The sequence below is a fragment of the Tachyglossus aculeatus genome, chromosome 3 (genome assembly GCF_015852505.1).
Source record: "Tachyglossus aculeatus isolate mTacAcu1 chromosome 3, mTacAcu1.pri, whole genome shotgun sequence".
Lineage (NCBI taxonomy): Eukaryota > Metazoa > Chordata > Mammalia > Monotremata > Tachyglossidae > Tachyglossus > Tachyglossus aculeatus.
This window is the reverse complement of record NC_052068.1, coordinates 13,007,556-13,034,063: the sequence shown is the minus strand read 5'-3', so window position 1 is coordinate 13,034,063 and position 26,508 is coordinate 13,007,556. Positions and strand designations below refer to the sequence as shown.

The 26,508-nt window shown below is 46.7% G+C and overlaps 2 protein-coding genes across 5 annotated transcripts in view; one reads left to right on the top strand and one right to left on the bottom strand.

Annotated features, from left to right (window-relative positions):
- The window catches only part of RASSF4 (Ras association domain family member 4), a 134,826-nt gene that overhangs the window by 85,017 nt on the left and 23,301 nt on the right, over positions 1-26,508 (top strand). For 3 of the 4 annotated variants that reach the window (XM_038743837.1, XM_038743836.1, XM_038743834.1), the window contains 3 exons: positions 13,910-14,055; positions 19,460-19,551; positions 21,520-21,680. In XM_038743837.1, coding sequence (XP_038599765.1) covers positions 13,910-14,055; positions 19,460-19,551; positions 21,520-21,680 — 399 coding nt within the window. The remainder of the gene's footprint in view (positions 1-13,909; positions 14,056-19,459; positions 19,552-21,519; positions 21,681-26,508) is intronic. The other variant, XM_038743835.1, reaches the window with a different exon arrangement.
- On the bottom strand, positions 3,437-7,242 carry DEPP1 (DEPP1 autophagy regulator). Its single transcript, XM_038743838.1, has 2 exons — positions 6,983-7,242; positions 3,437-4,122 (listed from the first exon to the last, which is right to left on the bottom strand). Exon 2 carries the CDS (start codon positions 4,118-4,120, stop codon positions 3,479-3,481), a length of 642 nt encoding a protein of 213 aa, XP_038599766.1. The 5' UTR covers positions 4,121-4,122; positions 6,983-7,242; the 3' UTR covers positions 3,437-3,478.

Here is a 26,508-nt window from a genome sequence, read left to right as displayed (position 1 = left end):
GCAGTTATCCAGTCGGGATAGGATGAGAGATTGAACCAGCAGGGTAGTGGTTTGGATGGAGAGGAAAGGACGGATCTTGGCGATGTTGCGGAGCTGAGACCGGCAGGTTTTGGTGACGGATTTATTGTGTGTCTACTGTGTGCAGAGCACTGTACTAAAACAGAAGAGGGCAATACTCACTAGTCACTATCTATGTCCTCAAAGAGCCTACAAACTAGCCATGGGAGCAGGGAACAGGTCTACCAACTCTGTGTATTGTACTCTCCCAAGTGCTCAGTACATTCATTCATTCAATAGTATTTATTGATCGCTTACTGTGTGCAGAGCACTGTACTAAGCACTTGGGAAGTACAATTTGGCAACATACAGAGACAGTCCCTACCCAAGAATGGGCTCAAAGTCTAGAAGGGGGAGACAGAGAACAAAACAAAACATGTAGACAGATGTAGTACAGTGCCCTACACACAGTAAGCGCTCACTAAGTAATTTTGCTTGCCATCAAAGTCACCTGTTTGCTGTGTGATCTTGGGCTGGGTTCTTGTCCTGGCTCAGCCACCTGGCTCCAGTATTGCCTTGGGCAAGTCACTTCACTTCTCTGTGCCTCAGTTATCTCATCTGTAAAATGGGGGTTAAGACTGTGACACCTTGTATTTACCCCAGTACTTAGAACAGTGCTGGGCACATAGCAATCCCTTAACAAATACCATATTGCTAATAATAATAATAATTATTAAAACAAGTTTACAGTCTTTAGGGGGAGGACAAATCCTATCATGCTGCTTGGGGAAGCAGTGTGGCTTAGTGGCTAGACCATTGGCTTGGGAGTCAGGAGAACTTGGGTTCTAATTCCAGCTCTCCCACTTGTCTGCTGTGTGACCTTGGGCAGGTCACTTAGCTTCTCTGTCCCTCAGTTCCCTCATCTGTAAAATAGGGATCACAACTATGAGTCCCACATGGGACTCATCCCCTCGTTTTACAGATGAGGGAACTGAGGCCCAGAGAAGTGAAGGGACTTGCCCAAAGTCACCCAGCTGACAAGCGGCGGAGCCGGGATTCGAACCCATAATAATAATAATAATAATAATGGCATTTATTAAGCGCTTACTATGTGCAAAGCACTGTTCTAAGCGCTGGGGAGGTTACAAGGTGATCGGGTGTCCCACGTGGGGCTCACAATCTTAATCCCCATTTTACAGATGAGGTAACTGAGGCCCAGAGAAGTGAAGTGACTTGCCCAAAGTCACACAGCTGACAAGCGGTGGAACCGGGATTCGAACCCATGACCTCTGACTCCCAAGCCTGGGCTCTTTCCGCTGAGCCACGCCCCCCCCATTCCCATATCCCACGTTAAACTAATAACCTGATTAGCTTAACAAATACCATTCAAAACAAAACAGTTATTACTTTTCTCTGTCCTGCCACCCCTAGGTGCAATCCTGACTTTAAGAGCTTACAGTGGTTGCCTATCCACAAAGCCCTGCTGAGAGCTCACCTCCTCCAGGAGGCCTTCCCAGACTGAGCCCCCTTTTTCCTCTCCCCCTCCCCATCCCCCCGCCCTACCTCCTTCCCCACCTCACAGCACCTGTATATAATAACAATAATAATAATGATGGTATTTGTTAAGTGCTTACTATGTGCAAAGCACTGTTCTAAGCGCTGGGGAGGTTACAAGGTGATCAGGTTGTCCCACGGGGGGCTCACAGTTTTAATCCCCATTTTCCAGATGAGGTAACTGAGGCCCAGAGAAGTGAAGTGACTTGCCCAAAGTCACACAGCTGAGAATTGGCTGAGCCGGGGTTTGAACTCATGACCTCTGACTCCAAAGCCCGGGCTCTTTCCACTGAGCCACGCTGGTATATATGTTTGTACAGATTTTTTACTCTATTTTACTTGTACATATTTACTATTCTATTTATTTTGTCAGTGATGTGCATCTAGCTTTACTTCTATTTATTCTGATGACATAATAATAATAATAATAATAATAATAATGGCATTTGTTAAGCGCTTACTGTGTGCAAAGCACTGTTCTAAGCGCTGGGGAGGTTACAAGGTGATCAGGTTGGCCCACGGGGGGGCTCACAGTTTTAATCCCCATTTTCCAGATGAGGGAACTGAGGCCCAGAGAAGTGAAGTGACTCGCCCAAAGTCACACAGCTGACAATTGGCTGAGCCGGGGTTTGAACTCATGACCTCTGACTCCAAAGCCCGGGATCTTTCCACCGAGCCACGCTGGTATACATGTTTGTACAGATTTATTACTCTATTTTACTTGTACATATTTACTATTCTATTTATTTTGTCAATGATGTGCATCTAGCTTTACTTCTATTTATTCTGATGACTTAATAATAATAATAATAATAATGGCATTTGTTAAGCGCTTACTATGTGCAAAGCACTGTTCTAAGCGCTGGGGAGGTTACAAGGTGATCAGGTTGTCCCACGGGGGGGCTCACAGTTTTAATCCACATTTTCCAGATGAGGGAACTGAGGCCTAGAGAAGTGAAGTGACTTGCCCAAAGTCACACAGCTGACAATTGGCGGAGCCGGGGTTTGAACTCATGACCTCTGACTCCAAAGCTCGGGGTCTTTCCACTGAGCCACGCTGGTATACGTTTGTACAGATTTTTTACTCTATTTTACTTGTACATGTTTACTATTCTATTTATTTTGTCAGTGATGTGCATCTAGCTTTACTTCTATTTATTCTGATGACTTAATAATAATAATAATAATAATAATAATAATAATAATAATAATGGCATTTGTTAAGCGCTTACTATGTGCAAAGCACTGTTCTAAGCGCTGGGGAGGTTACAAGGTGATTAGACTGTGAGCCCACTGTTGGGTAGGGACTGTCCCTGTATGTTGCCAATTTGTACTTCCCAAGCGCTTAGTACAGTGCTCTGCACATAGTAAGCGCTCAATAAATACGATTGATGATGATGATCAGGTTGTCCCACGGGGGGCTCACAGTCTTAATCCCCATTTTCCAGATGAGGGAACTGAGGCCCAGGGAAGCGAGGTGACCCGCCCAAAGTCACACAGCCGACAGTTGGCAGAGCTGTGCCAACTCTGCCGAGTGGCGGAGTCCGGATTAGAACCCCCGTCCTTCTGATTCCCGTTCCTGGGCTTTTCCCATGAGATCCCGCCGCTTCTCTCTCCGTACAAACACAAGAGTGCCGCTCGGGAAGTGTGATTTCCATATTTCCGTCCATATTTATTACTCTATTTATTTTACTTGTACATTTCTACCCTATTTATTTTATTTTGTTGGTACGTTTGGTTTTGTTCTCTGTCTCCCCCTTTTAGACTGTGAGCCCACTGTCGGGTAGGGACTGTCTCTATGTGTTGCCAGTTTGGACTTCCCAAGCGCTTGGTACAGTGCTCTGCACATAGTAAGCGCTCAATAAATACGATTGATTGATTCCAGAGGCGTTTATTAGGGAGGAGGGGGGTGAGGATTGGGGAAGGGTCATAGTTCATAAATGACCGGCAGGTGAGCGTGGCCAGCGTGGGTTATCCTGGCCTGGGGGCTGGTGCCGGAGAATCCCGGGACCGTGTGGAGGTCGGAGGCCGTGGTCCGCCTCTCGGCCCCCGGTCCGCCGGACCCCCTCGGCCCGCAGAGCTGGACCTCGAGGCCGCCCCTGGCCTTGGCCGACTCCACGCGTCCGAAGGCCACACCGCTCCTCCGCCGACCGTCCCTCCCGGCCGGCCGCTTCGGCCTCCACTCCCCGAAGAGCCAGTCCAAAGGGTTGACGCCACCGGCCGGAGTCAGGGCGGGAAGGCCCCGTGCGGCCAGCGGAGCCACGCCGGCCCGGGCCGGGGGTGGAAGGGGCTTCTCGCCGGGCCTGGGGGAGGCCGTGCAGGCCGGAGCCTTCCCCCTGGTCCTGTGGGCCCGGGCCGGCCTCACCGGGCCGCCCGCAGCCTCCTCGGGGCCCGAGGTGGGCTGCGCCAGCCGGCGGATGGACAGCACGTATTCGTCCAGGCCGCGGGAGGCCAGCGGGTCTCCGGGGGGCTCACCCCGCTTGGCGCACGCCGCTCCCAAAGCCAGTTCCTCCGCCAGTTCGCTGATGGGGGGCAGGTGGGCCACCGCCAGCAGGAGCCTCGATCTCATAGCTTCGGGAGAAAAAGCAAATCAAACGGTGACCGCTCTGGAACTGGCAGCCCCCCTTTTAGACTGTGAGCCCACTGTTGGGTAGGGACTGGCTCTATGTGTTGCCAATTGGGACTTCCCAAGTGCTTAATACAGTGCTCTGCACATAGTAAGCGCTCAATAAATTGATTGATTGATTGGAACGTCCGGTGGCATCGCCGTCTAGCAGGGGGACCCTGGACCTGGGCATTAGGAGACCTGGGTTGCCAAGCCCGGCTCTGCCGCTTGCCTGCTGTGCGGCCTGGGCATGTCGCTTCACCTCTCTGTGCCTCAGTTGCCTCATCTTTTAGACTGTGAGCCCACTGTTGGGTAGGGACTGTCTCTATGTGTTGCCAATTTGTACTTCCCAAGCGCTTAGTACAGTGCTCTGCACATAGTAAGCGCTCAATAAATACGATTGATTGATTGATTGATCTTTTAGACTGTGAGCCCACTGTTGGGTAGGGACTGTCTCTGTATGTTGCCAATTTGTACTTCCCAAGCGCTTAGTACAGTGCTCTGCACATAGTAAGCGCTCAATAAATACGATTGCTTGATTGATTGACTGATTGGAACGTCCGGTGGCATCGCCGTCTAGCAGGGGGACCCTGGACCTGGGCATCAGGAGACCTGGGTTGCCAAGCCCGGCTCTGCCGCTTGCCTGCAGTGCGACCTGGGCAAGTCGCTTCACCGCTCTGTGCCTCAGTTGCCTCATCTTTTAGACTGTGAGCCCACTGTTGGGTAGGGACTGTCTCTATGTGTTGCCAATTTGTACTTCCCAAGCGCTTAGTACAGTGCTCTGCACATAGTAAGCGCTCAATAAATACGATTGATTGATTGATTGATTGATCTTTTAGACTGTGAGCCCACTGTTGGGTAGGGACTGTCTCTGTATGTTGCCAATTTGTACTTCCCAAGCGCTTAGTACAGTGCTCTGCACATAGTAAGCGCTCAATAAATACGATTGATTGATTGATTGATTGATCTTTTAGACTGTGAGCCCACTGTTGGGTAGGGACTGTCTCTTTATGTTGCCAATTTGTACTTCCCAAGCGCTTAGTACAGTGCTCTGCACATAGTAAGCGCTCAATAAATACGATTGATGATGATGAGGATGATCTGGCAATTCAGTAGCCGTTCTCCCCATTTGGGAGAGGGGCACATCAGTACACAGCGTCTAGACTGTGAGCCCACTGTTGGGTAGGGACTGTCTCTATATGTTGACATCAGCTTCTAGACTGTGAGCCCACTGTTGGGTAGGGACTGTCTCTATATATTGCCAGCTTGTACTTCCCAAGCACTTAGTACAGTGCTCTGCACACAGTAAGCGCTCAATAAATACGATTGATTGATTACATGGCACACAGTAAGTGCTGAATAAATGCCACGCATCACTATCATTAGTATCATCATCATCTCCCTAGAAGCAGCGTGGCTCAGTGGAAAAGAGCCCGGGCTCTGGAGTCAGCAGAGGTCATGGGTTCAAATCCCAGCTCCGCCAATTGTCAGGTGTTTGACTTTGGGCAAGTCACTTGACTTCTCTGTGCCTCAGTTCCCTCATCTGTAAAATGGGGATGAAGACTGTGAGCCCCCTGTGGGGCAACCTGATCACCTTGTAACCTCCCCAGCGCTTAGAACAGTGCTTGACACATAGTAAGCGCTTAATAAATGCCATTATCATTATGATTATTATTAGAAGTAAAAGTGGCACTCAATAAATACTAACAAGACTACTGCCGTCTTTTACCCGGTGACCACATTCATTCAAAAGCTGTTGTTTTCAAGTGATGTTCCTTGCATCCATTGCTGTTATTTTTTTATAATAATAACGATGGCATTTATTAAGCGCTTACTATGTGCAAAGCACTGTTCTAAGCGCCGGGGAGGTTACAAGGTGATCAGGTTGTCCCACTCGGGGCTCACAGTCTTAATCCCCATTTTACAGCTGAGGGAACTGAGGCACAGAGAGGTAAAGTGACTCGCCCAAGGTCACACAGCTGACAACTGGGGGAGTCGGGATTTGAACCCCTGACCTCCGGCTCCAAAGCCACTGAACAAGAGCTCACTGTGAGATGATGATGATGATGATGATGATGATGATTATTATTATTGTTATTATTATTATTATTATTATTATCAGGTTGGAGATGATGTATGTCCCATGTGGGGCTCACGCTTAGAACAGTGCTTGGCACATAGTAAGCGCTTAACAGATACCATCATCATCATCATCAATCCCTGTTTTACAGAGGAGGTAACCGAGGCATAGAGAAGCGAAGTGGCTTGCCCAAGGTCACCCAGCAGACAAGTGGCTGTATTCCCGGGAAGCCTAATGGAACGGGGATTGTCTGTATTGAATATGGGAGCTATAGTAAGTGCTTCATAGTGCCATAATTAATTATTAAAAACTCAGAATGACTCGACGACTTGAAATCAGACACGGGCCCTTTTCCCCATTAAATGACGGTCCAGGATAGATGAACCCAGGGTGCCAGCTTTCCAAGAACCTTCCAGTCAATCAATCAATCAATCGGTCGTATTTTTTGAGCGCGTACTGTGTGCAGAGCACTGTACTAAGCACTTGGGAAGTACAAGCATCCCTGAGGGGAGAGTCTCCCAGCGAATTGGGGAAAGTCAGCACGTACCCCGACTCTGAAGAGAGACGTACTGAGGCACAGAGAGCCCCATCACTCAGCACCCCAGCTGAGGAAAGGTCTCAGTGGGCCCCGCTGACGGTGGCATTCAACGTGGCAGCTGAGGAAGCTTTTTCCCCCTTCCAGAGTCACCCAAAATAAAGAAGGGACATCTTGGAGATGTGGCTTCAAACGCTCCCCCAAGTCTCACCTGCACTGGTGCTGACCGACGCTCTAGATCCGAACCTGCGGCTGCTTCCTCGGAGCCGAGCGGGTCCGTTCCCTGCCCGGGCTGGGAGGACGGTTTGGCTTCCACCGTCGGCGATTGCAAATGCAGAAATCCGCCGCCGCCGTCCGCTCTCCCTCTGCTGTTGCTCCTGCTGCCTTTTCTTCTCTCCAGCCCAGCTCGGGAGCTGTCTGGCCACCGTCCTGGCAACCCGAGGCTTTTATAACCTCCCCCGGCGGTAAATGTCTGTCAGCTGGTTCCCCGAAATAGCCGCCCTCGTGGACACCCAGAACTCAGGAAGAGTCTCCAGAGGAAAACAGGCCGCGATTGGGCTGGGCCGCCCGTTCTGCACACCCCCACTTTGGTCTTGTGGTTCCATTTCCCGCCCCCCGGGATTCAGTCATTGTTTACCGGGCAGTAATGAGGCCGGCCTGGGCAGCTCCTCTTGGACGGAGGCTCCGCAAGGCCGCCACTGCCCTGCCTCGCCCGGGCCCCGGTTGGCGTGGGCACGGGGCTTTTCCGCCAGGAGCTAAAAACCGACTTCCATTGTTTCCTTCCACTACTTTCCCACAGAAACAGAAATACTTCGGCAATTGTTGTTGGGTGGCGGGTTCGAAATGAACCCTCCACTCCCTCGACCTCCCTGCTGGCAGATCCACCCGGATGACTGTGGACTTGGAGCCAGCTCTAAACCCTTCTCCCTCCCCATCCCAAGCCTCGCCACCCGGTGCCAGTTTCCCTGGCTAACGTGGCTCAGTGGAACGAGTTGGGAGTCCTTACAAGTCAAGCTTGTAAGGACTTGACTCCTTACAAGCTGGGAGTCAAATCCCAGCTCCGCCACTTGTCTGCTGTGTGACTTTAGGCGGTTCACTTCACTTCTCTGGGCCTCAGTCACCTCTTCTGGAAAAGAGGGATTAGTAGTAGTAGTACTCTTCCAAGCACTTAGTACAGTGCTCTACATAATAATAATGGCATTTCTTAAGCGCTTACTATGTGCCAAGCACCGTTCTAAGCACTGGGGAGTTTACCAGGTGATCAGGTTGTCCCACGGGGGGCTCACAGTCTTCATCTCCATTTGACAGATGAGGTCACTGAGGCCCAGAGAAGGGAAGTGACTTGCCCAAAGTCACACAGCTGACAAGCGGCGGGGCTGGGATTTGAACCCACAGCCTCTGACTCCAAAGCCCGGGCTCATTCCACTGAGCCACGCTGCTTCTCTCTGCTTCACTACCTAAAGTAAGCACACAAAAAATGTCACTGATTGATTGACAAGAAGTAATAATAATAATAATGGCATTTATTAAGCGCTTACTCTGTACAAAGCACTGTTCTAAGCACTGGGGAGGTTACAAGGTGATCAGGTTGTCCCACGGGGGGCTCACAGTCTTAATCCCCATTTGACAGATGAGGTTACTGAGGCCCAGAGACGGTAAGTGACTTGCCCAAAGTCACACAGCTGACAACCAGTGGGGCCGGGATTTGAACCCCTGACCTCCGACTCCAAAGCCCGGGCTCTTTCCACTGAGCAAAACAAGGATATGTGCAGGAGCTAGTGTTTTAAGTAATAGGGCGTGAAGAGCTGTATACAACTTATTTGGGTTGTTGTGGGCACACAAATGTGTAAATTTGGGGTGAAATGAAACCTATATTAGGGGTGTCTACTGGGGACAGCAGGGCTCGTGCCATGAATAACGCTAGCCCAGAAGCCAGCAAATAGGAACTCGGAGGATTATGTCCCGTATCTGGCTCTTCTGCTGACTCCAAATGATATCAGTCAATCATCTGTCAATCATATATGTTGCCAACTTGTACTTCCCAAGCGCTTAGTACAGTGCTCTGATCGGTTGATTGATCTCTCCTCCTCGTGTTTCAGCCTAATGCAGTTCAACTGACCTGCAAAATATTCTAACATAATATAATTCTTCCTCTCCTCCTCCCCGTCCCCCCAGCCCTACCTCCATCTCCTCCCCACAGCACCTGTATATATACTTGTACAGATTTATTACCCTATTTTACTTGTACATATTTACTATTCTATTTATTTTGTTAATGATGTGCATCTAGCTTTATTTTTATGTATTTATTTATTTTTTATAATGGCATTCATTAAGCGCTTACTATGTGCAAGGCACTGTTCTAAGCCTTGGGGGGATACAAGGTGATCAGATTGTCCTACGGGGGGCTCACAGTCTTCATCCCCATTTTCCAGATGAGGGAACTGAGGCCCAGAGAAGTGAAGTGACTTGCCCAAAGTCACACAGCTGTGATGACTTGACACCTGTCCACATGTTTTGTTTCGTTGTCTGTCTCCCCCTTTTAAGACTGTGAGCCCGCTGTTGGGTAGGGACCTTCTCTATATGTTGCCAACTTGTACTTCCCAAGTGCTTAGTACAGTGCTCTGCTCACAGTGAGCGCTCAATAAATACGATTGAGTGAATGAGTGAATGAAATAGGAACTCAGAGGATTATGTCCTGTATGTGGCTATTCTACTGACACCAAATGATCTCTGTCAATCATCTCTCCTCTTCGTGTTGCAGCCTAATACAGTTCAACTGATGGTGTCAATGTTTAGAGAAGCAGCGTGGCTCAGTGGAAAGAGCCCGGGCTTTGGAGTCAGAGGTCATGGGTTCGAATCCCAACTCCACCACAAGTCTGCTGTGTGACCTTGGGCAAGTCACTTAACTTCTCTGAGCCTCAGTTACCTCATCTGTAAAAATGGGGATTAAGACTGTGAGCCCCACGTGGGACAACTTGATCACATTGTATCCCCCCCAGTGCTTTGTACATAGTAAGCGCTTAACAAATGCCATCATTATTATTATTATTATTAATGGTATCCCCTTCTAGACTATGAGCCCGCTGTTGGGTAGGGACCGTCTCTATATGTTGCCAACTTGGACTTCCCAAGTGCTTAGTACAGTGCTCTGCACACAGTAAGCGCTCAATAAATGCGATTGAATGAATGAATGAACTGACCTGCAAACTATTCTAACGTAATTTGATGGAAGCAGACTTGGAGTTGTAAAATGGCTTTTAAAAGACATTTCGGTTATTGGCTCCAAGGCTGGTATGGCCCACAACTGCCCCTCAGTCTTTTCTCTTAGCCGATCCAGGTAGATGTTCGCGTTGCCATTTTTACAAGTGAGAGGAAACAACAACGTAATTAGTTCAAGTCGCTGGTGGAAACTTGGGGTGTCAGCCTACCTGCGGTCTTCTCAGGAAAGGGGTTCTCTTTCAATCGATCGATCAGTGGTATTTGAGTGCTTCCTGTAATGCACAGCAATCAATCAATAGTTATTGAGCACCTACTATGCGCAGAGCACAGTACTAAGCTCCTGGGAGAGTACAGTTCCCTCATCTGTAAAATGGGGATTAAGACTGCGAGCCCCACGTGGGACAACCTGATTACCTTGTATTTACCTCAGTGCTTACAGCAGTGCTTGGCACATAGCAACCGCTTAACAAATACCGTACTTCCCAAGCGCTTAATACAGTGCTCTGCACACAGTAAGCGCTTAATAAATACGGCTGAATGAATGAATTAATTATTATCACAATATTTCAGGGTTGGTTGATACGTTCCCTTCTGGCAGTGAGCTTTCAGTCTAGGGGGGGAGACATTAATATAAATGAATTAGGGATATGCACATAAGTGCTGTAGGCTGAGGAAAGGGTGAATAAAAGGTGATGAAGAAGGGAATGGGAGGAAATGAGGGTTTTCCCAAGCGCTTAATACAGTGCTCTGCACACAGTAAGCGCTCAATAAATACAATTGAATGAATGAATGAATTATAATTAGAGTATTTCAGAGTTGGTTGATACATTCCCTTCCGACAGTGAGCTTTCAGTCTAGAGGGGGAGACAGTCATTAATATAAATGAATTAGGGATATGCACAGAAGTGCTGTAGGCTGAGGAAAGGGTGAATAAAAGGTGATGAAGAAGGAAATGAGGGTTTTCCCAAGCGCTTAATACAGTGCTCTGCACACAGTACGTGCTCAATAAATGCGATTGAATGAATGAATGAATTATTATTACAGTATTTCAGAGTTGGTTGATACGTTCCCTTCCTACATTGAGCTTTCAGTCTAGAGGGGGAGACAGTCATTAATATAAATGAATTAGGGATATGCACAGAAGTGCTGTAGGCTGAGGAAAGGGTGAATAAAAGGCGATGAAGAAGGAAATGGGAGGAAATGGGGGTTTTCCCAAGCGCTTAATACAGTGCTCTGCACACAGTAAGCACTCAATAAATACAATGGAATGAATGAATGAATTATTATTACAGTATTTCAGAGTTGGTTGATACGTTCCCTTCCTACAGTGAGCTTTCAGTCTAGGGGGGAGACGGTCATTAATATAAAATGAATTAGGGATATGCACATAAGTGCTGTAGGCTGAGGAAAGGGTGAATAAAAGGTGATGAAGAAGGGAATGGGAGGAAATGAGGGTTTTCCCAAGCGCTTAATACAGTGCTCTGCACACAGTAAGCGCTCAATAAATACAATTGAATGAATGAATGAATTATTATTAGAGTATTTCAGAGTTGGTTGATACGTTCCCTTCCGACAGTGAGCTTTCAGTCTGGGGGGAGACAGTCATTAATATAAATGAATTAGGGATATGCACATAAGTGCTGTAGGCTGAGGAAAGGGTGAATAAAAGGTGATGAAGAAGGGAATGGGAGGAAATGAGGGTTTTTCCAAGTGCTTAATACAGTGCTCTGCACACAGCAAGTGTTCAATAAATACGATTGAATGAATGAATGAATTATTATTAGAGTATTTCAGAGTTGGTTGATACGTTCCCTTCCGACAGTGAGCTTTCAGTCTAGAGGGGGAGACGATCATTAATATAAATGAATTAGGGATATGCACAGAAGTGCTGTAGGACTGAGGAAAGGGTGAATAAAAGGTGATGAAGAAGGAAATGGGAGGAAATGAGGGTTTTCCCAAGCGCTTAATACAGTGCTGTGCACACAGTACGTGCTCAATAAATGCGATTGAATGAATGGATGAATTATTATTACAGTATTTCAGAGTTGGTTGATATGTTCCCTTCCTACAGTGAGCTTTCAGTCTAGAGGGGGAGGCAGTCATTAATATAAAATGAATTAGGGATATGCACATAAATGCTGTAGGGCTGAGGAAAGGGTGATTAAAAGGTGATGAAGAAGGGAATGGGAGGAAATGAGGGTTTAGTCAGGGAAGGCCCCCTGGAGGAGATGTGGTTTTAATAAGGCTTTGAATTTAATAATAATAATGGCAATTATTAAGCGCTTACTATGTGCAAAGCACTATTCTAAACGCAGGGGTGATCAGGTTGTCCCACGGGGGGCTCACAGTCTTCATCCCCATTTTTCAGATGAGGGAACTGAGGCCCAGAGAAGTGAAGTGACTTGCCCATAGTCACACAGCTGACAATTGGCGGAGCCGGGGTTTGAACCCATTACCCTAGGCCCGGACTCTTTCCACTGAGCCGCGTTGCTTGTCGTTATTGTCTGTTGGGTATGAAGAGTAAGCGCTCAATAAATACGATGGAATGAATGAATGAATTATTATTACAGTATTTCAGAGTTGGTTGGTACGTTCCCTTCCGACAGTGAGCTTTCAGTCTAGAGGGGGAGACGATCATTAATATAAAGGAATTAGAATGCGTTCCAGGTCAGAGGCAGGTCTTGATTAAGGGGTCACCAGTGCGATAGAGTAGGTTGGCCTTCGAGGTGTGAAGTTGCTGGCTGGGTTGTAGTAGAACAGTGCTTTGCACATAGTAAGCGCTTGGAGAAGCAGCGTGGCTCAGTGGAAAGAGCCCGGGCTTTGGAGTCAAAGGTCATGGGTTCGAATCCCCGCTCCCCCCACATGTCTGCTGTGTGACCTTGGGCAAGTCACTTAACTTCTCTGAGCCTCAGTTACCTCATCAGTAAAATGGGGATTAAGACCGTCAGCCCCACGTGGGGCAACCTGATCCCTTTGTAGCCCCCCAAGCGCTTAGAACCCGGGCTTTGGAGTCAGAGGTCATGGGTTCAAACCCCGGCTCCGCCAATTGTCAGCTGTGTGACTTTGGGCAAGTCACTTCACTTCTCTGGGCCTCAGTTACCTCATCGGTAAAATGGGGATTGAGACTGTGAGCCCCACGTGGGATAACCTGATCACCCTGTAACATCCCCAGCGCTTAGAACAGTGCTTTGCACATAGTAAGCGCTTAATAAATGCCATTATTATTATTATTATTAGAACAGTGCTTTGCACATAGTAAGTGCTTAACAAATGCCAACGTATTGTATTATATATTATTATATATTAATAAATGCCATCATCATCATTCATTCATTCATTCAATCGTATTTATTGAGCTAGCCCATGGCTCTTCTTGGTGCTTTGTTAAAAAAAAAAACGAAAACACTCTCCTCCTCGGGAGCCAGCGGCAAAGTGAAAATGCATCAGCCCGCCACTCCCCACCTCCGAGAAAGACACCGCGTTAGAGAACTGCATGTGCCGCGGAAGGAGGAGGAGGTCGAAAGGGAAGCTCGGGAAGTCATTAAGCCGCTGGAGAACACGGCCTCCTTGGGAAGTGGGAAGGGGTGTCCCCGGGCTTAGGAGAGGGAGGTTTTCCCGCCTTGGGCCTTGTGTTTCCTCCGAGGCCGGGCCCCGTACGTGACTCGCTGCATCTCAGCTGCCTTTGTGTCCAGCCCCTGACTCATCCGTTCGGTCCCCCAGCCCGGCCTGGGTCCGGTCGATGGGAGGACGCAGTGTGAGAGTGCACGGCTCAGGTTTCCTCCGGGGCCGGGGGGTGGTTGCCACTCTGCACGTAGCCGCGGGACCCCCGGGCACGAGGCTCCACCAGGCGGGCCGGGGCGCCCGGCCGACCGACCCGCCACGTGTGTCTGTGTGTGTGTCGGGTCCCCCGCCGCAGGAGGAGGGAGAGCTGGTCATCGAAGGACTCCTCAACATCTCCTGGGGGCTCAGGCGGCCCATCCGGCTGCAGATGCAGGACGACAACGAGAGGATTCGCTTGTCGGCGCTGAGCCCCGGGAAGGCCGGCCCGGCCACGCTCAGTCGGTAAGTCCGTCGGTCGTATTTATCGGGCGCTTACTGTGTGCAGAGCACCGTACTGAGCGCTTGGGAAGTCCAAGTTGGCAACATCTAGAGACGGTCCCTACCCAACAGCGTCAATCATATTTATCGAGCGCTTACTGTGTGCAGAGCACCGTACTGAGCGCTTGGGAAGTCCAGGTTGGCAACATAGAGAGACGGTCCCTACCCAAGAGTGGGCTCACAGTCTAGAAGTAAGTGGGCTTCAGTCGGGCCGCGGGGAGGCCGGGATTCTCGTGGGAACTGGGACCCTGTCTGGGCCTTGGGGGCTGGGAATGGCTCTAATAATAATAATAATAATAATAATAATAATAATAATGGCATTTGGTAAGCACTTACTATGTGCCAAGCACTGTTCTAAGCGCGGGGGGGGGGGGGATACAAGGTGATCAGGTTGTCCCACGTGGGGGCTCACAGTCTTAATCCCCATTTTACAGATGAGGTAAGAGGCTCAGAGAAGTTAAGTCACACAGCAGACATGTGGCGGAGGCGGCATTCGAACCCATGACCTCTGACTCCAGAGCCCGGGCTCTTTCTACTGAGCCATGCTGCTTCTCTGCCAGTTCTGTTGTCGTCTACTTCCCCAAGCTCAGCAAATACCGTGAATAATTCTGGTATTTGTTAAGCGCTTACTATGTGCCAGGCACCGTTCTAAGCGCTGGGGGAGATACAAGTCGATGTGGTTGGAAACAGCCCCTGTCCCACACAGGGCTCACTCACAGTCATTCATTCATTCAATCGTATTTATTGAGCGCTTACTGTGTGCAGAGCATTGTACTAAGCGCTTGGGAAGTACAAGTTGGCAACATATAGAGACGGTCACAGTCTAGAAGGGGGAGACAGAGAACAAAACAAAACATATTAACAAAGTAAAATGAATAGAATAAACATGTACAAATAAAATAAATAGAGTAATAAATCTGTACAAACATATATACATCTATACAGGTGCTGTGGGGAGGGGAAGGAGGTAAGGCAGGGGGGATGGGGAGGGGGCTCAGTCTGGGAAGGCCTCCTGGAGGAGGTGAGCTCTCAGTAGGGCCTTGAAGGGAGGAAGAGAGCTAGCTTGGCGGATGTGCGGAGGGAGTCCTAATCCCATTTTACAGGTGAGGGAACTGAGGCCCAGAAAACTGAAGTGACTTGCCCCAGGTCACGCAACCGACACGTGGCAGAGCCAGGATTAGAACCCGGGACCTTCTGACTCTCAGGCCCTTGTTTGATGATGCTGCTGATTGATGTGGGTTTCATTCATTGTCATTCCATCGTATTTATTGAGCGCTTACTGTGTGCAGAGCACTGTACTAAGCGCTTGGGCAGTACAATGACAGCATTAGATTATACTGACTATGTAATTTTTCACAAGTCACAGTGGGAAGCAATCCGAGGCATCACTCAATATACACACCTATGTCCACATAGGCGTGTATATGTGTCACACTCTCTCTCAATCAATCAGAGTGTGCAGAGCGCTGTACTAAGCGCTTGGGAAGTCCAAGTTGGCAACGTATAGAGACGTCCCTACCCAACAGTGGGCTCACAGTCGAGAAGGGGGAGACAGAAAACAAAACCACGATGACTGGACTGCTGCTCTCTGGAGTCAGCAGGCCTAGGGAAGCAGCAAGACCCAGGGGACAGAACCCGGGCCTGGGCATCAGAAGGACCTGGGTTCTAATGCCGGCTCGGCCACTTTTATTTTTTTTTAATGGCATTTATTAAGCGCTTACTATGTGCCAAGCACTGTTCTAAGCGCTGGGGAGTTTACAAGGTGATCAGGTTGTCCCACGAGGGGCTCACAGTCCCCGTTTTAGAGATAAGGGAACTGAGGCCCGGAGAAGTGAAGTGACTTGCCCAGGGTCACACAGCTGACAAGCGGCAGAGCTGGGATTTGAACCCATGGCCTCTGACTCCCAAGCCCAGGCTCTTTCCACTGAGCCACGCTGCTTCTCTGTCTTCTGTGTGACCTTGGGCGAGTCGCTTCACTTCTCTGAGTCTCGGTTACCTCATCTGGAAAATGGGGTTACCAGTAAGAGTCCCATTTCGGACAGGGACTGCATCCAACCCTGTTAGCTTGTATCTACCCCAGTGCTTAGTACAGTGCCTGGCACATAGTAAGCACTTAACAAATACCATAAAAAATAAATTTAAGCAGGGTCTAGTAATAATAATAATGGCATTTGTTAAACACTTACTATGTGCAAAGCACTGTTCTAAGCTCCGGGGAGGCTATAAGGTGGTTAGGTTGTCCCACAGGGAGCTCACAGTCTTCATCCCCATTTGACAGATGAGGGAACTGAGGCCCAGAGAAGTTAAGTGACTTGCCCAAGGTCACACAGCTGACAAGCGGTGGAGCCGGGATTTGAACCCAGGACCTCTGACTCCCAAGCCCGGGCTCTTTCCACTGAGCCACGCTGCTTCTCTAGTAGAAACAGAGCAGGACTGGGAACCCAAGCTCTGCCCCTGGCCTATGTGTGACCTTGGAAAAGAACCTTTATAATAATAATAATAATAATGATGATGGCATTTATTAAGCACTTACTATGTGCAAAGCACTGTTCTAAGCACTGGGGAGGTTACAGAGTGATCAGGTTGTCCCATGGGGGGCTCACAGTCTTCATTCCCATTTTCCAGATGAGGTCACTGAGGCACAGAGAAGTTAATAATAATAATAATGATGGCATTTATTAAGCACTTACTATGTGCAAAGCACTGTTCTAAGCACTGGGGAGGTTACAAGGTGATCAGGTTGCTCCTTGGGAGGCTCACAGTCTTCATCCCCATTTTACAAATGAGGTCACTGAGGCACAGAGAAGTTAATAATAATAATAATAATGTTGATGGCATTTATTAAGTGCTTACTATGTGCAAGACACTGTTCTGAGTGCTGGGGAGGTTACAAGGTGATCAGGTTGCCCCCTGGGAGGCTCACAGTCTTCATCCCCATTTTACAGATGAGGTCACTGAGGCACAGAAAAGTTAATAATAATAATAATAATAATAATAATAATAATAATAACAAAATTGAAGGCTTTGGCTTCCATGGCCTTATTAGCAGGACCTCCCGGGAATTTTGCGGGCACAGGTGCAAATGCCATGGGGCAGTGGGGGAGACTGGCTTCCAGTCTCGCTATCTCCAGCACTGACCAGACCTAGTGGTTTCTAATGTAGGCCGAGAAGTGTCCTGCTCTCCTCTTGGCTCCTTTAAATCACTCCTCTCCCAGTGCCATTCCTCCCAAATCCTTTTTTGGTCCCGCACTCATTCATTCATTCATTCATTCATTCATTCATTCAATCGTATTTATTGAGCGCTTACTGTGTGCAGAGCACTGTACTAAGCGCTTGGGAAGTACAAATTGGCAACATATAGAGACAGTCCCTACCCAACAGTGGGCTCACAGTCTAACTTATCTCTTAACTTATCTCTTTCATTCAACCTACATATTAAATGTGTCACCAAATTCTGTCAATTCAATCTTCACAACTAAAGTCCTCTCTTTCCCCTCCATCCAATGGCTACGACATTACTCCAAGCGCTTCATCCTACTTTGCTTTAATCCAGCACTAGAACGGTGTTTTTCACATAGTAAGCGTGTAATAAATGCTGCTATTATTATTATTATTATTGTTATTATTATTAATAATCACTGTTTTGGTCTCCTTGCTGACCTCCCTGCCTCCCGTCTCTTCCCACTCCTGTCCATACTTCACTCTACTGCCTGGATCATTTTTCTACAAAAAATTCAGTCAGGTTGGACACAGACCCTGCCCCCCCGGGGCTCACATTCTCAACCCTCATTTTACAGATGAGGGAACCGAGGCCCAGAGAAGAGGGAATGTGCCTGTTTATTGTTGTATTGTACTCTCCCAAGCACGCAATGCAACGCTCTGCACACTGTAAGCGCTCAATAAATTTGGATGAATGAATGACAGTGAAGTGACTTGCCCAAGGTCACACAGCAGACAAGTGGCGGAGCCAAGACTTGAAACCTAACAGACCCATGCTCTGTCCACTAAGGCCATGTTACTTCCCCATCGCACATTTAGGGCAGGGAATGTGTCTGTTTATTGTGAAAGTGTACTTTCCCAAGAACTCAGTACAGTGCTTTGCCCTCAATAAATACAACTGAATGAACAAATCAGAGAAAGCTCCTCTTTCACTTTCGTCCAAATAGGTCACATCGTCCATTCATTCATTTTTATTGAGTGCAGAGCACTGTACTCAGCACTTGGAGAGTACAGTTCGGCAACAAATAGAGACAATCCCTGCCCAACAACGAGCTCACAGTCTAGAAGTGGGAGGAGACAGACAACAAAACAAGAAGGCAGGCATCAATAGCATATAAATATATACTATATATATATATATATAGTATGTATTATATATATATAGTATATATTTATTTATATATATACACAGTTGTCATATTATATATAATATATATACTGTTATTATGTATGATATTAGATATATACTGTTATATACTGTTACTGTATATACTGTTATTATCATTGTATTATATATCTAATATATATACTAAATATGTATATCATATATACATCTAATATAATCACATATAATATAATGATAATAATAGCATATACATTATGCTATTATATTATTATAGCATATATACAGTTATATATTATATAATATATATGCTATTATTATCATTGTATTATATGTGATGATATTAGATATATGTACTGTTATTATACTATATACAATATAATGATAACAGCATATATAATATTATATGTAATATAATGATAATATCAGTATATATGCAGTATATATGCTAGTATTATCATTATGTTATACATAATGATATTATATATACTGTAATTATCATTGTATTATCATTATATATTCTATATATTCTATGTTCTATTTATAGAATATAGAATATAATGATAATAACAGTATTAGGCACTTGCTCTATGCCAAGCAGAGCACTCAGCACTGGGGCAGGTGTCAGGTAAGCGGATCAAATGTAGCATTTGATCCACCTGTGGCTAACAAACAGCCGTAAGGGGCTGGAGAACATGTATTTAACTCCCCATTCCATAGACGAGGAAACTGAAGACAAAACAAGCTCGGTGACTTGTCCAAAGTCACACCGCAGACCAATGAGGATTGGAACCCAGGACTCCCGACTCGCACTAGGCCCCTGCTTTTCCCACTGGGCCACATGATCTCCTGTTGAAACAGTGGAGAAAAACTGAGCTAAGCCAAGGAAAACTTCTCATCCAAGAGCCATTCACCCAGGAGAGAAAGTCCCTGGCAGCTGGGAGTCGGGGGGCGTCCCGGCTTTTGCCGCAGGGGTACCGCGCTCTCTCCAGCAAGAACCGTCGCCGTGTGCTTGTCTCATTTCAGGAAGGAGCTGGTCCCCGAAGAAGGCAGAGAGACCCCCGAGGAGCCGGGCCCGAAGCGCCAGGACGTCCCCCGGGACCCCAACCCTGACGCAAGTAGGGAAAACTGGAGCTCAGATTCATTCATTCCTTCAATCGTATTTATTGAGTGCTTACTTATTTATTGAGTCCCCTTTTAGACTGTGAGCCCACTGTTGGGTAGGGACTGTCTCTATATGTTGCCAACTTGTACTTCCCAAGCGCTTAGTCTGTTAACACATCAGCGTGAGCCAATTTCTGCATTTCTTCTAGTAGTAGTTATTACTGAAACGATCCCAAGCCATTGTCCACCCAATTTATTTATTTTACTTGTACTTATTTATTCTATCTATTTGATTCTGTTAATCTGTTTAGTTTTGTTCTCTGTCTCCCCCTTCTAGACTGTGAGCCCACTGTTGGGTAGGGACTGTCTCTATATGTTGCCAACTTGTACTTCCCAAGCGCTTAGTCTGTTAACACATCAGCGTTAGCCAATTTTTGCATTTCTTCTAGTAGTATTTATTATTGAAACGATCCCAAGCCGTTGTCCACCCAATTTATTTATTTTACTTGTACTTATTTATTCTATCTATTTTATTCTGTTAATCTGTTCAGTTTTGTTCTCTGTCTCCCCCTTCTAGACTGGGAGCCCACTGTTGGGTAGGGACCGTCTTTATATGTTGCCAAATTGTACTTCCCAAGCGCTCAATAAATACGATTGATTGATTGATTGATTGATTACTGTGTGCAGAGCACTGTACTAAGCACTTGGAAGTACAAATTGGGCAACATATAGACATGGTCCTACCCAACAGTGCTCTCACAGTCTAGAAGGGGGAGACAGAGACAGAGCCAGAGAACAAAATGTATTAACAAAACATAGTAACAGAAGAAAATACATAGAATAAATATGTACAAGTAAAATAAATGAATGGAACCGGGGCCCTGAACACGAGGCCGGGGCGAGATGCAGTGGGCGCCTCAGTCATAATAATAATAATAATAATAATGATGGCATTTGTTAAGCGCTTTACTATGTGGAAAACACTGTTCTAAGCGCTGGGGAGGTTGCAAGGTGATCAGGTTGTCCCACGGGGGGCTCACAGTTTTAATCCCCATTTTCCAGATGAGCTAAGTGAGGCCCAGAGAAGTGAAGTGACTTGCCCCAAGTCACCCAGCTGACATTTGGCAGAGCTGGGATTTGAACCCAGGACCTCTGACTCCAAAGCCCGGGCTCTTTCCACTGAGCCACGCTGCTTTCTCAAGTAGGATGAGGAGATCCCTTCCCGCTGGGAGCATATGATGAATGAGGTGAAAGAATAGAAAGGGTCCCCACTAACGTTTACCCCCTCTTCCAAGCGATGGGGAGGGGGATTTACCTTCAGTTTTCTCATCTGTCAAACGGGGATTCAATCAATCAATCAATCAATCAATCGTATTTATTGAGCGCTTACTGTGTGCAGAGCACTGTACTAAGCGCTTGGGAAGTATCGACACCTGTTCTCCTTCCTACTTAGATCGTGACAGGAACCGGGTCCAACCTGATTAGTTTGGATCTACCGCAGCACTTAGTTCAGTGCCTGGCACATAGTAAGCACTTCGCAAGTGCCATAAAAAATACTCTTGTAGAATACGTGACAAGGAACGGGGAAAATAGATGATCCGTCCGCAGCTATTAAGATGGACGTCAGAGAAGGCAACCATCATTCTTCTAAGCATTTTTCCCAGGGCCGGCCCTGAGTCTAACACATCAGCATGAGCCAGTTCTTGCATTTCTTCTAGTAATATTTATCATTGAAACGATCCCATTGTCCACCCAATTTATTTATTTTACTTGTACATATTTATTCTATCTATTTTATTCTGTTAATCTGTTTAGTTTTGTTGGCTGTCTCCCCCTTCTAGACTGTGAGTCCACTGTTGGGTAGGGACCGTCTTTATATGTTGCCAAATTCCCAAGCGCTTAGTACGGTGCTCTGCACACAGGAAGCGCTCAATAAGTACGATTGAATGACTGAATGCATCTCTCCATCCATCTTCAACCAGCAGATTCGGTGAATGGGGAAGAGGAGCCCCCGCAGTTGATGAGAACCAAGAGTGATGCAAGTTGTATGATACAGAGAAGATCAAAATACCGCCCGGTGGGAGAAGCTCAGAAGATCAGGAGGCATCGGTTCTCCATTAATGGGCATTTTTATAATCACAAGGTAATTTGTCTGGGACTCTTGAAAACCCGCTGATCGTTTTGCAATCAAGGAGAAGCACCTGGAAGTTAGAATATCCGAGTTCTAATCCCGGCTTCCCCACTTCCCTGCCGGGGACCCCGGGCGAGTCACTTAACGTCTCGGTTTCCTCAATTGCCAAGTGGCGATTCAACACCGGTTCTCCCTCCTACTTGAATCTGAGCCCTGTATTCATTCAGTCGTATTTATTGAGCGCTTACTCTGTGCAGAGCACTGTACTAAGCGCTTGGAAAGTACAGTGCGGCAACATGGGAGTGGGTGAGAAGCAGCGTGGCTCAGTGGAAAGAGCCCGGGCTTTGGAGTCAGAGGCCATGGGTTCAAATCCCGGCTCCGCCAGTTGTCAGCTGGGTGACTTTGGGCAAGTCACTTCACTTCTCTGGGCCTCAGTTACTTATCTGTAAAATGGGGATTAAGACTGTGAGCCCACCGTGGGACAACCTGATCACCTTGTAACCTCCCCAGTTCTTAGAAGAGTGCTTTGCACATAGTAAGCGCTTAATAAATGTCATTATTATTATTATTATTATTATTATTATTATTATTATTACACTTATAATCTACCCCTGTGATTAGAGCAGTGCTTGACACATAGTAAGCATTTAACAAATACTATAAAAACAATCTGCCCCCCAGGCACTCTCTCTTCTATGGCTGGTTGAGGGGTGTCATGATTATAAGGAAAATAACATGGAGATTGTATAAGCAAGCTTTACAGGGCCCTACAGAATCCTCTAATTTGTTAATGTCAATGAGAAGCAGCGTGGCTCAGTGGAAAGAGCATGGGCTTTGGAGTCAGAAGTCATGGGTTCGAATCCTGGCGCCACCCCATGTCTGCTATGTGACCTTGGCCAAGTCACTTAACTTCTTGGAGCCTCAGTGACCTCATCTGTAAAATGGGGATGAAGACTGTGAGCCCCCGGTGGGACAACCCTGATCACCTTGTGTCCCCCCCAGTGCTTAGAACAGTGCTTTGCACATAGTAAGCGCTTAATAAATGCCATGTTTATTATTATTATTATTAATATGGGCCTGGGAAGTCAGAAGGACCCGGGTTCTAATCCCAGCTCCATCACCTTTCTGTTGCGTGACCTTGGCAAGTCATTTCACTTCTTTCTGCCTCAGTTACCTCCTCTGTAAAATGAGGATTAAGACTGTGAACCCCATGTGGGACATAGACTGTGTCCACCCTGATTACCCCGTATCGACCCCAGGGCTTAGAACAGTGCCTGGAACATGCTACGTGCTTAACAGATACCACAGTTATTATTAAATAATAATAAAAATAATAAATAAAATGATGGTATTTGTTAAGCGCTTACTATGTGCTCCTCATCCCCCTCTCCATCCCCCCCATCTTACCTCCTTCCCTTCCCCACGGCACCTGTATATATGTATATATGTTTGTACATATTTATTACTCTATTTATTCATTTATTTATTTATTATACTTGTACATATCTATTCTATTTATTTTATTTTGTTAGTATGTTTGGTTTTGTTCTCTGTCTCCCCCTTTTAGACTGTGAGCCCACTGTTGGGTAGGGACTGTCTCTATATGTTGCCAATTTGTACTTCCCAAGCGCTTAGTACAGTGCTCTGCACATAGTAAGCGCTCAATAAATATGATTGATGATGATGATGATTATGTGCCAAGCACTGTTCTGTGCCCTGGGGTAGATGCAAGGTAATCAGGTTATCCCACGTGGGGCTCCCAGTCTTAATCCCCATTTTACAGATGAGGTAACTGAGGCACAGAGAAGTTGTGACTTGCCCAAAGTCACACAGCTGACAAATAATAATAACAATAATAATAATGATGGCATTTATTAAGCGCTTACTGCGTGCAAAGCACTGTTCTAAGCGCTGGGGAGGTTACAAGGTGATCAGGTTGTCCCGCGGGGGGCTCACTGTCTTAATCCCCATTTTTACAGATGAGGTCTATACTATATGTAAAGTACTATATACAGTATATATATATATATATATATATATAGTATATATACTATATAAAGTACATATACTATATGTATAGTAAAGTATAGTAAGGTCACCCAGCTGACGAGTGGCGGAGGCAGGATTTGAACCCATGACCTCTGACTCCCAAGCCCATCAGTAGCGGAAATGATGAAACGGATCGCTCATATGAAGTGACTGTGGACTCCCTGTTAGGTTATTTCACTTGAGCTTTGTAGGGTGTGTTCGATGTTCTCATTTTGAAGGTGTCCCTCCCCTCCTTTGTAAGCCGAGTGAATTGGCTTAAGGGCCCGTTCCCACTCCCCCTTGCTAGCCCTTTCTTTTTCTCGTATTGTCCCGTCCTGGGGGAAAAAATCTCCTCCAGCAAATTATGTCATTTTGTAAACAGTCGAAAGGGTAGAAAAGGAAGCGAATTGTAAATCGTCGCTATAATTGGAGCGCGGGGACTGGAGATAAGGGCACGCAGTAGAGCTTAGAATAGACTGTTCTCAAACAGTTCATATCCTGAGAGATGAAATCCAAATGTTAAGTTCTTAATTAGCTGCTCCCTGCTTCCCCTTGTTGATTCATTGGTTGGTCTTGGACTTTAAATGGGACAAAGAGGTTTCTCGGGATCGGGGTTAGGCGGGAAGGAGTGTGTTTGTGTGTGGCCAAGAGGGAAGGGGAACTAAGGAATACATTTGGATGTTTTAAACAATTCAGATCGCCGGTTCTAAGTTCCTCCAAAGGCCACATGCAGGAGGAATGTACTTTGAACTTCAGTAGCCCACCACTCTCCCCACCTTCAAAACCCTCCTAAAATCCCATCTCCTGGAGGTCTTCCCTGACTAAGCCCTTTATTTCTCCCTTCTGTCAACTTGGTCATGCTCCTCTTAATCAATCAATCAATCAATCGTATTTATTGAGCGCTTACTGTGTGCAGAGCACTGTACTAAGCGCTTGGGAAGCGCAAGTTGGCGACACATAGAGACGGTCCCTGCCCAACAGTGGGCTCACAGTCTAGAAGCACTGTGCCACCTACCCTCGCCCCACAGTATTTAGGTAAGCATTCTTATCCTCTACTGTTTCCCCTACTTGGATGTCTACTTTAGAGAAGCAGCGTGGCTCAGTGGAAAGAGCCCGGGCTTGGGAGTCAGAGGTCATGGGTTCAAATCCCGGCTCCACCAATTGTCAGCTGTGTGACTTTGGGCAAGTCACTTCATCATCATCATCATCATCAATCGTATTTATTGAGCGCTTACTATGTGCAGAGCACTGTACTAAGCGCTTGGGAAGTACAAATTGGCAACACATAGAGACAGTCCCTACCCAACAGTGGGCTCACAGTCTAAAAGGGGGAGACAGAGAACAAAACCAAACATGGTAACAAAATAAAGTAAATAGAATAGATATGTACAAGTAAAATAAATAAATAAATAAATAGAGTAATAAATATGTACAAACATATATCCATATATACAGGTGCTGTGGGGAAGGGAAGGAGGTAAGATGGGGGGGATGGAGAGGGGGACGAGGGGGAGAGGAAGGAAGGGGCTCAGTCTGGGAAGGCCTTCACTTCTCTGGGCCTCAGTTACCTCATCTGGAAAATGGGGATTAAGACTGCGCACCCCATGTGGGACAACCTGATCACTTTATATCCCCCCAGTGCTTAGAACAGTGCTTTACATATAGTAAGCGCTTAACAAATATTATCATTATTATTATTATTATTATTATTATTATTATTATTATTATTATTATTGTTATGTCTGCATCCCCCTCTAAACGGGAAGTTCCTTGTGGGCAGGGATCGTATCTTCCAGCTATGTTTTACTGAATTTTCCCAAGCACTTAGCGCTGCTCCCTGCACACAGTAAGCACTAAAGTATCATCGATTGACTAATTGAGCTTCTGGAAAATAATAATAGTCCATCCGGCCGTGGCTTAAGAAGGGCTTGACGAGACTTAGCTGGAATTTCAGCTAAGTCCTTGTCTAGCCGAGTCCTTGTTGGTGCCTCAGGCAATATCCAAGCTGACTAGGGTTTTTTTGTTTTTTTTAATAGCATTTATTAAGCGCTTACTATGTGCAAAGCCCTGTTCTAAGCGCTGAATAATAACGATGGCGTTTGGTAAGCGCTTACTATGTGCATAGCACTGTTCTAAGCACTGGGGAGGATACAAGGTGATTAAGTTGTCCCACGTGGGGCTCACAGTCTTCATCCCCATTTTACAGATGAGGGGACTGAGGCACAGAGAAGTGAAGTGACTTGCCCAAAGTCACACAGCTGACAAGTGGCGGAGCCGGGATTTGAACCCCTGACCTCTGACTCCAAAGCCCGGGCTCTTTCCACTGAGCCACTCTGCTTCTCAAGTCAAGGGGACTTGACTGACCCCTTAGAAGAGGTCACCACTTACTACATTCTCAGGAGACCCAATAATAATAATGATGCTATTTGTTAAGTGCTTACAGTGTGCAAGGCATTGTACTAAACGATGGGCTGGTTACAAGCAAATCGAGTTGGATGCAGTCCCTTAGGGCTTAGGGCTCACAGTCTCAGTCCCCATTTTACAGGTGAGGTGACTGAGGCACAGAGAAGTGAAGTGACTTACCCAAGATCACACAGCGGACAAGTGGTGGAGCCGGGATTGGAACCCATGACTTTCTGACTCCCAGATGTGCGCTCTATCCACTAAGAGAAGCAGCGTGGCTCAGTGGAAAGAGCCCGGGCTTTGCAGTCAGAGGTCATGAGTTCAAACCCCAGCTCCGCCAATTGTCAGCTGTGTGACTTTGGGCAAGTCACTTAACTTCTCTGTGCTTCACTTACCTCATCTGTAAAAT

Bases quoted from the DNA above. Each gene is read 5' to 3' on its own strand.
- DEPP1 (XM_038743838.1), bottom strand. From the start codon at position 4,120: ATGAGATCGAGGCTCCTGCTGGCGGTGGCCCACCTGCCCCCCATCAGC.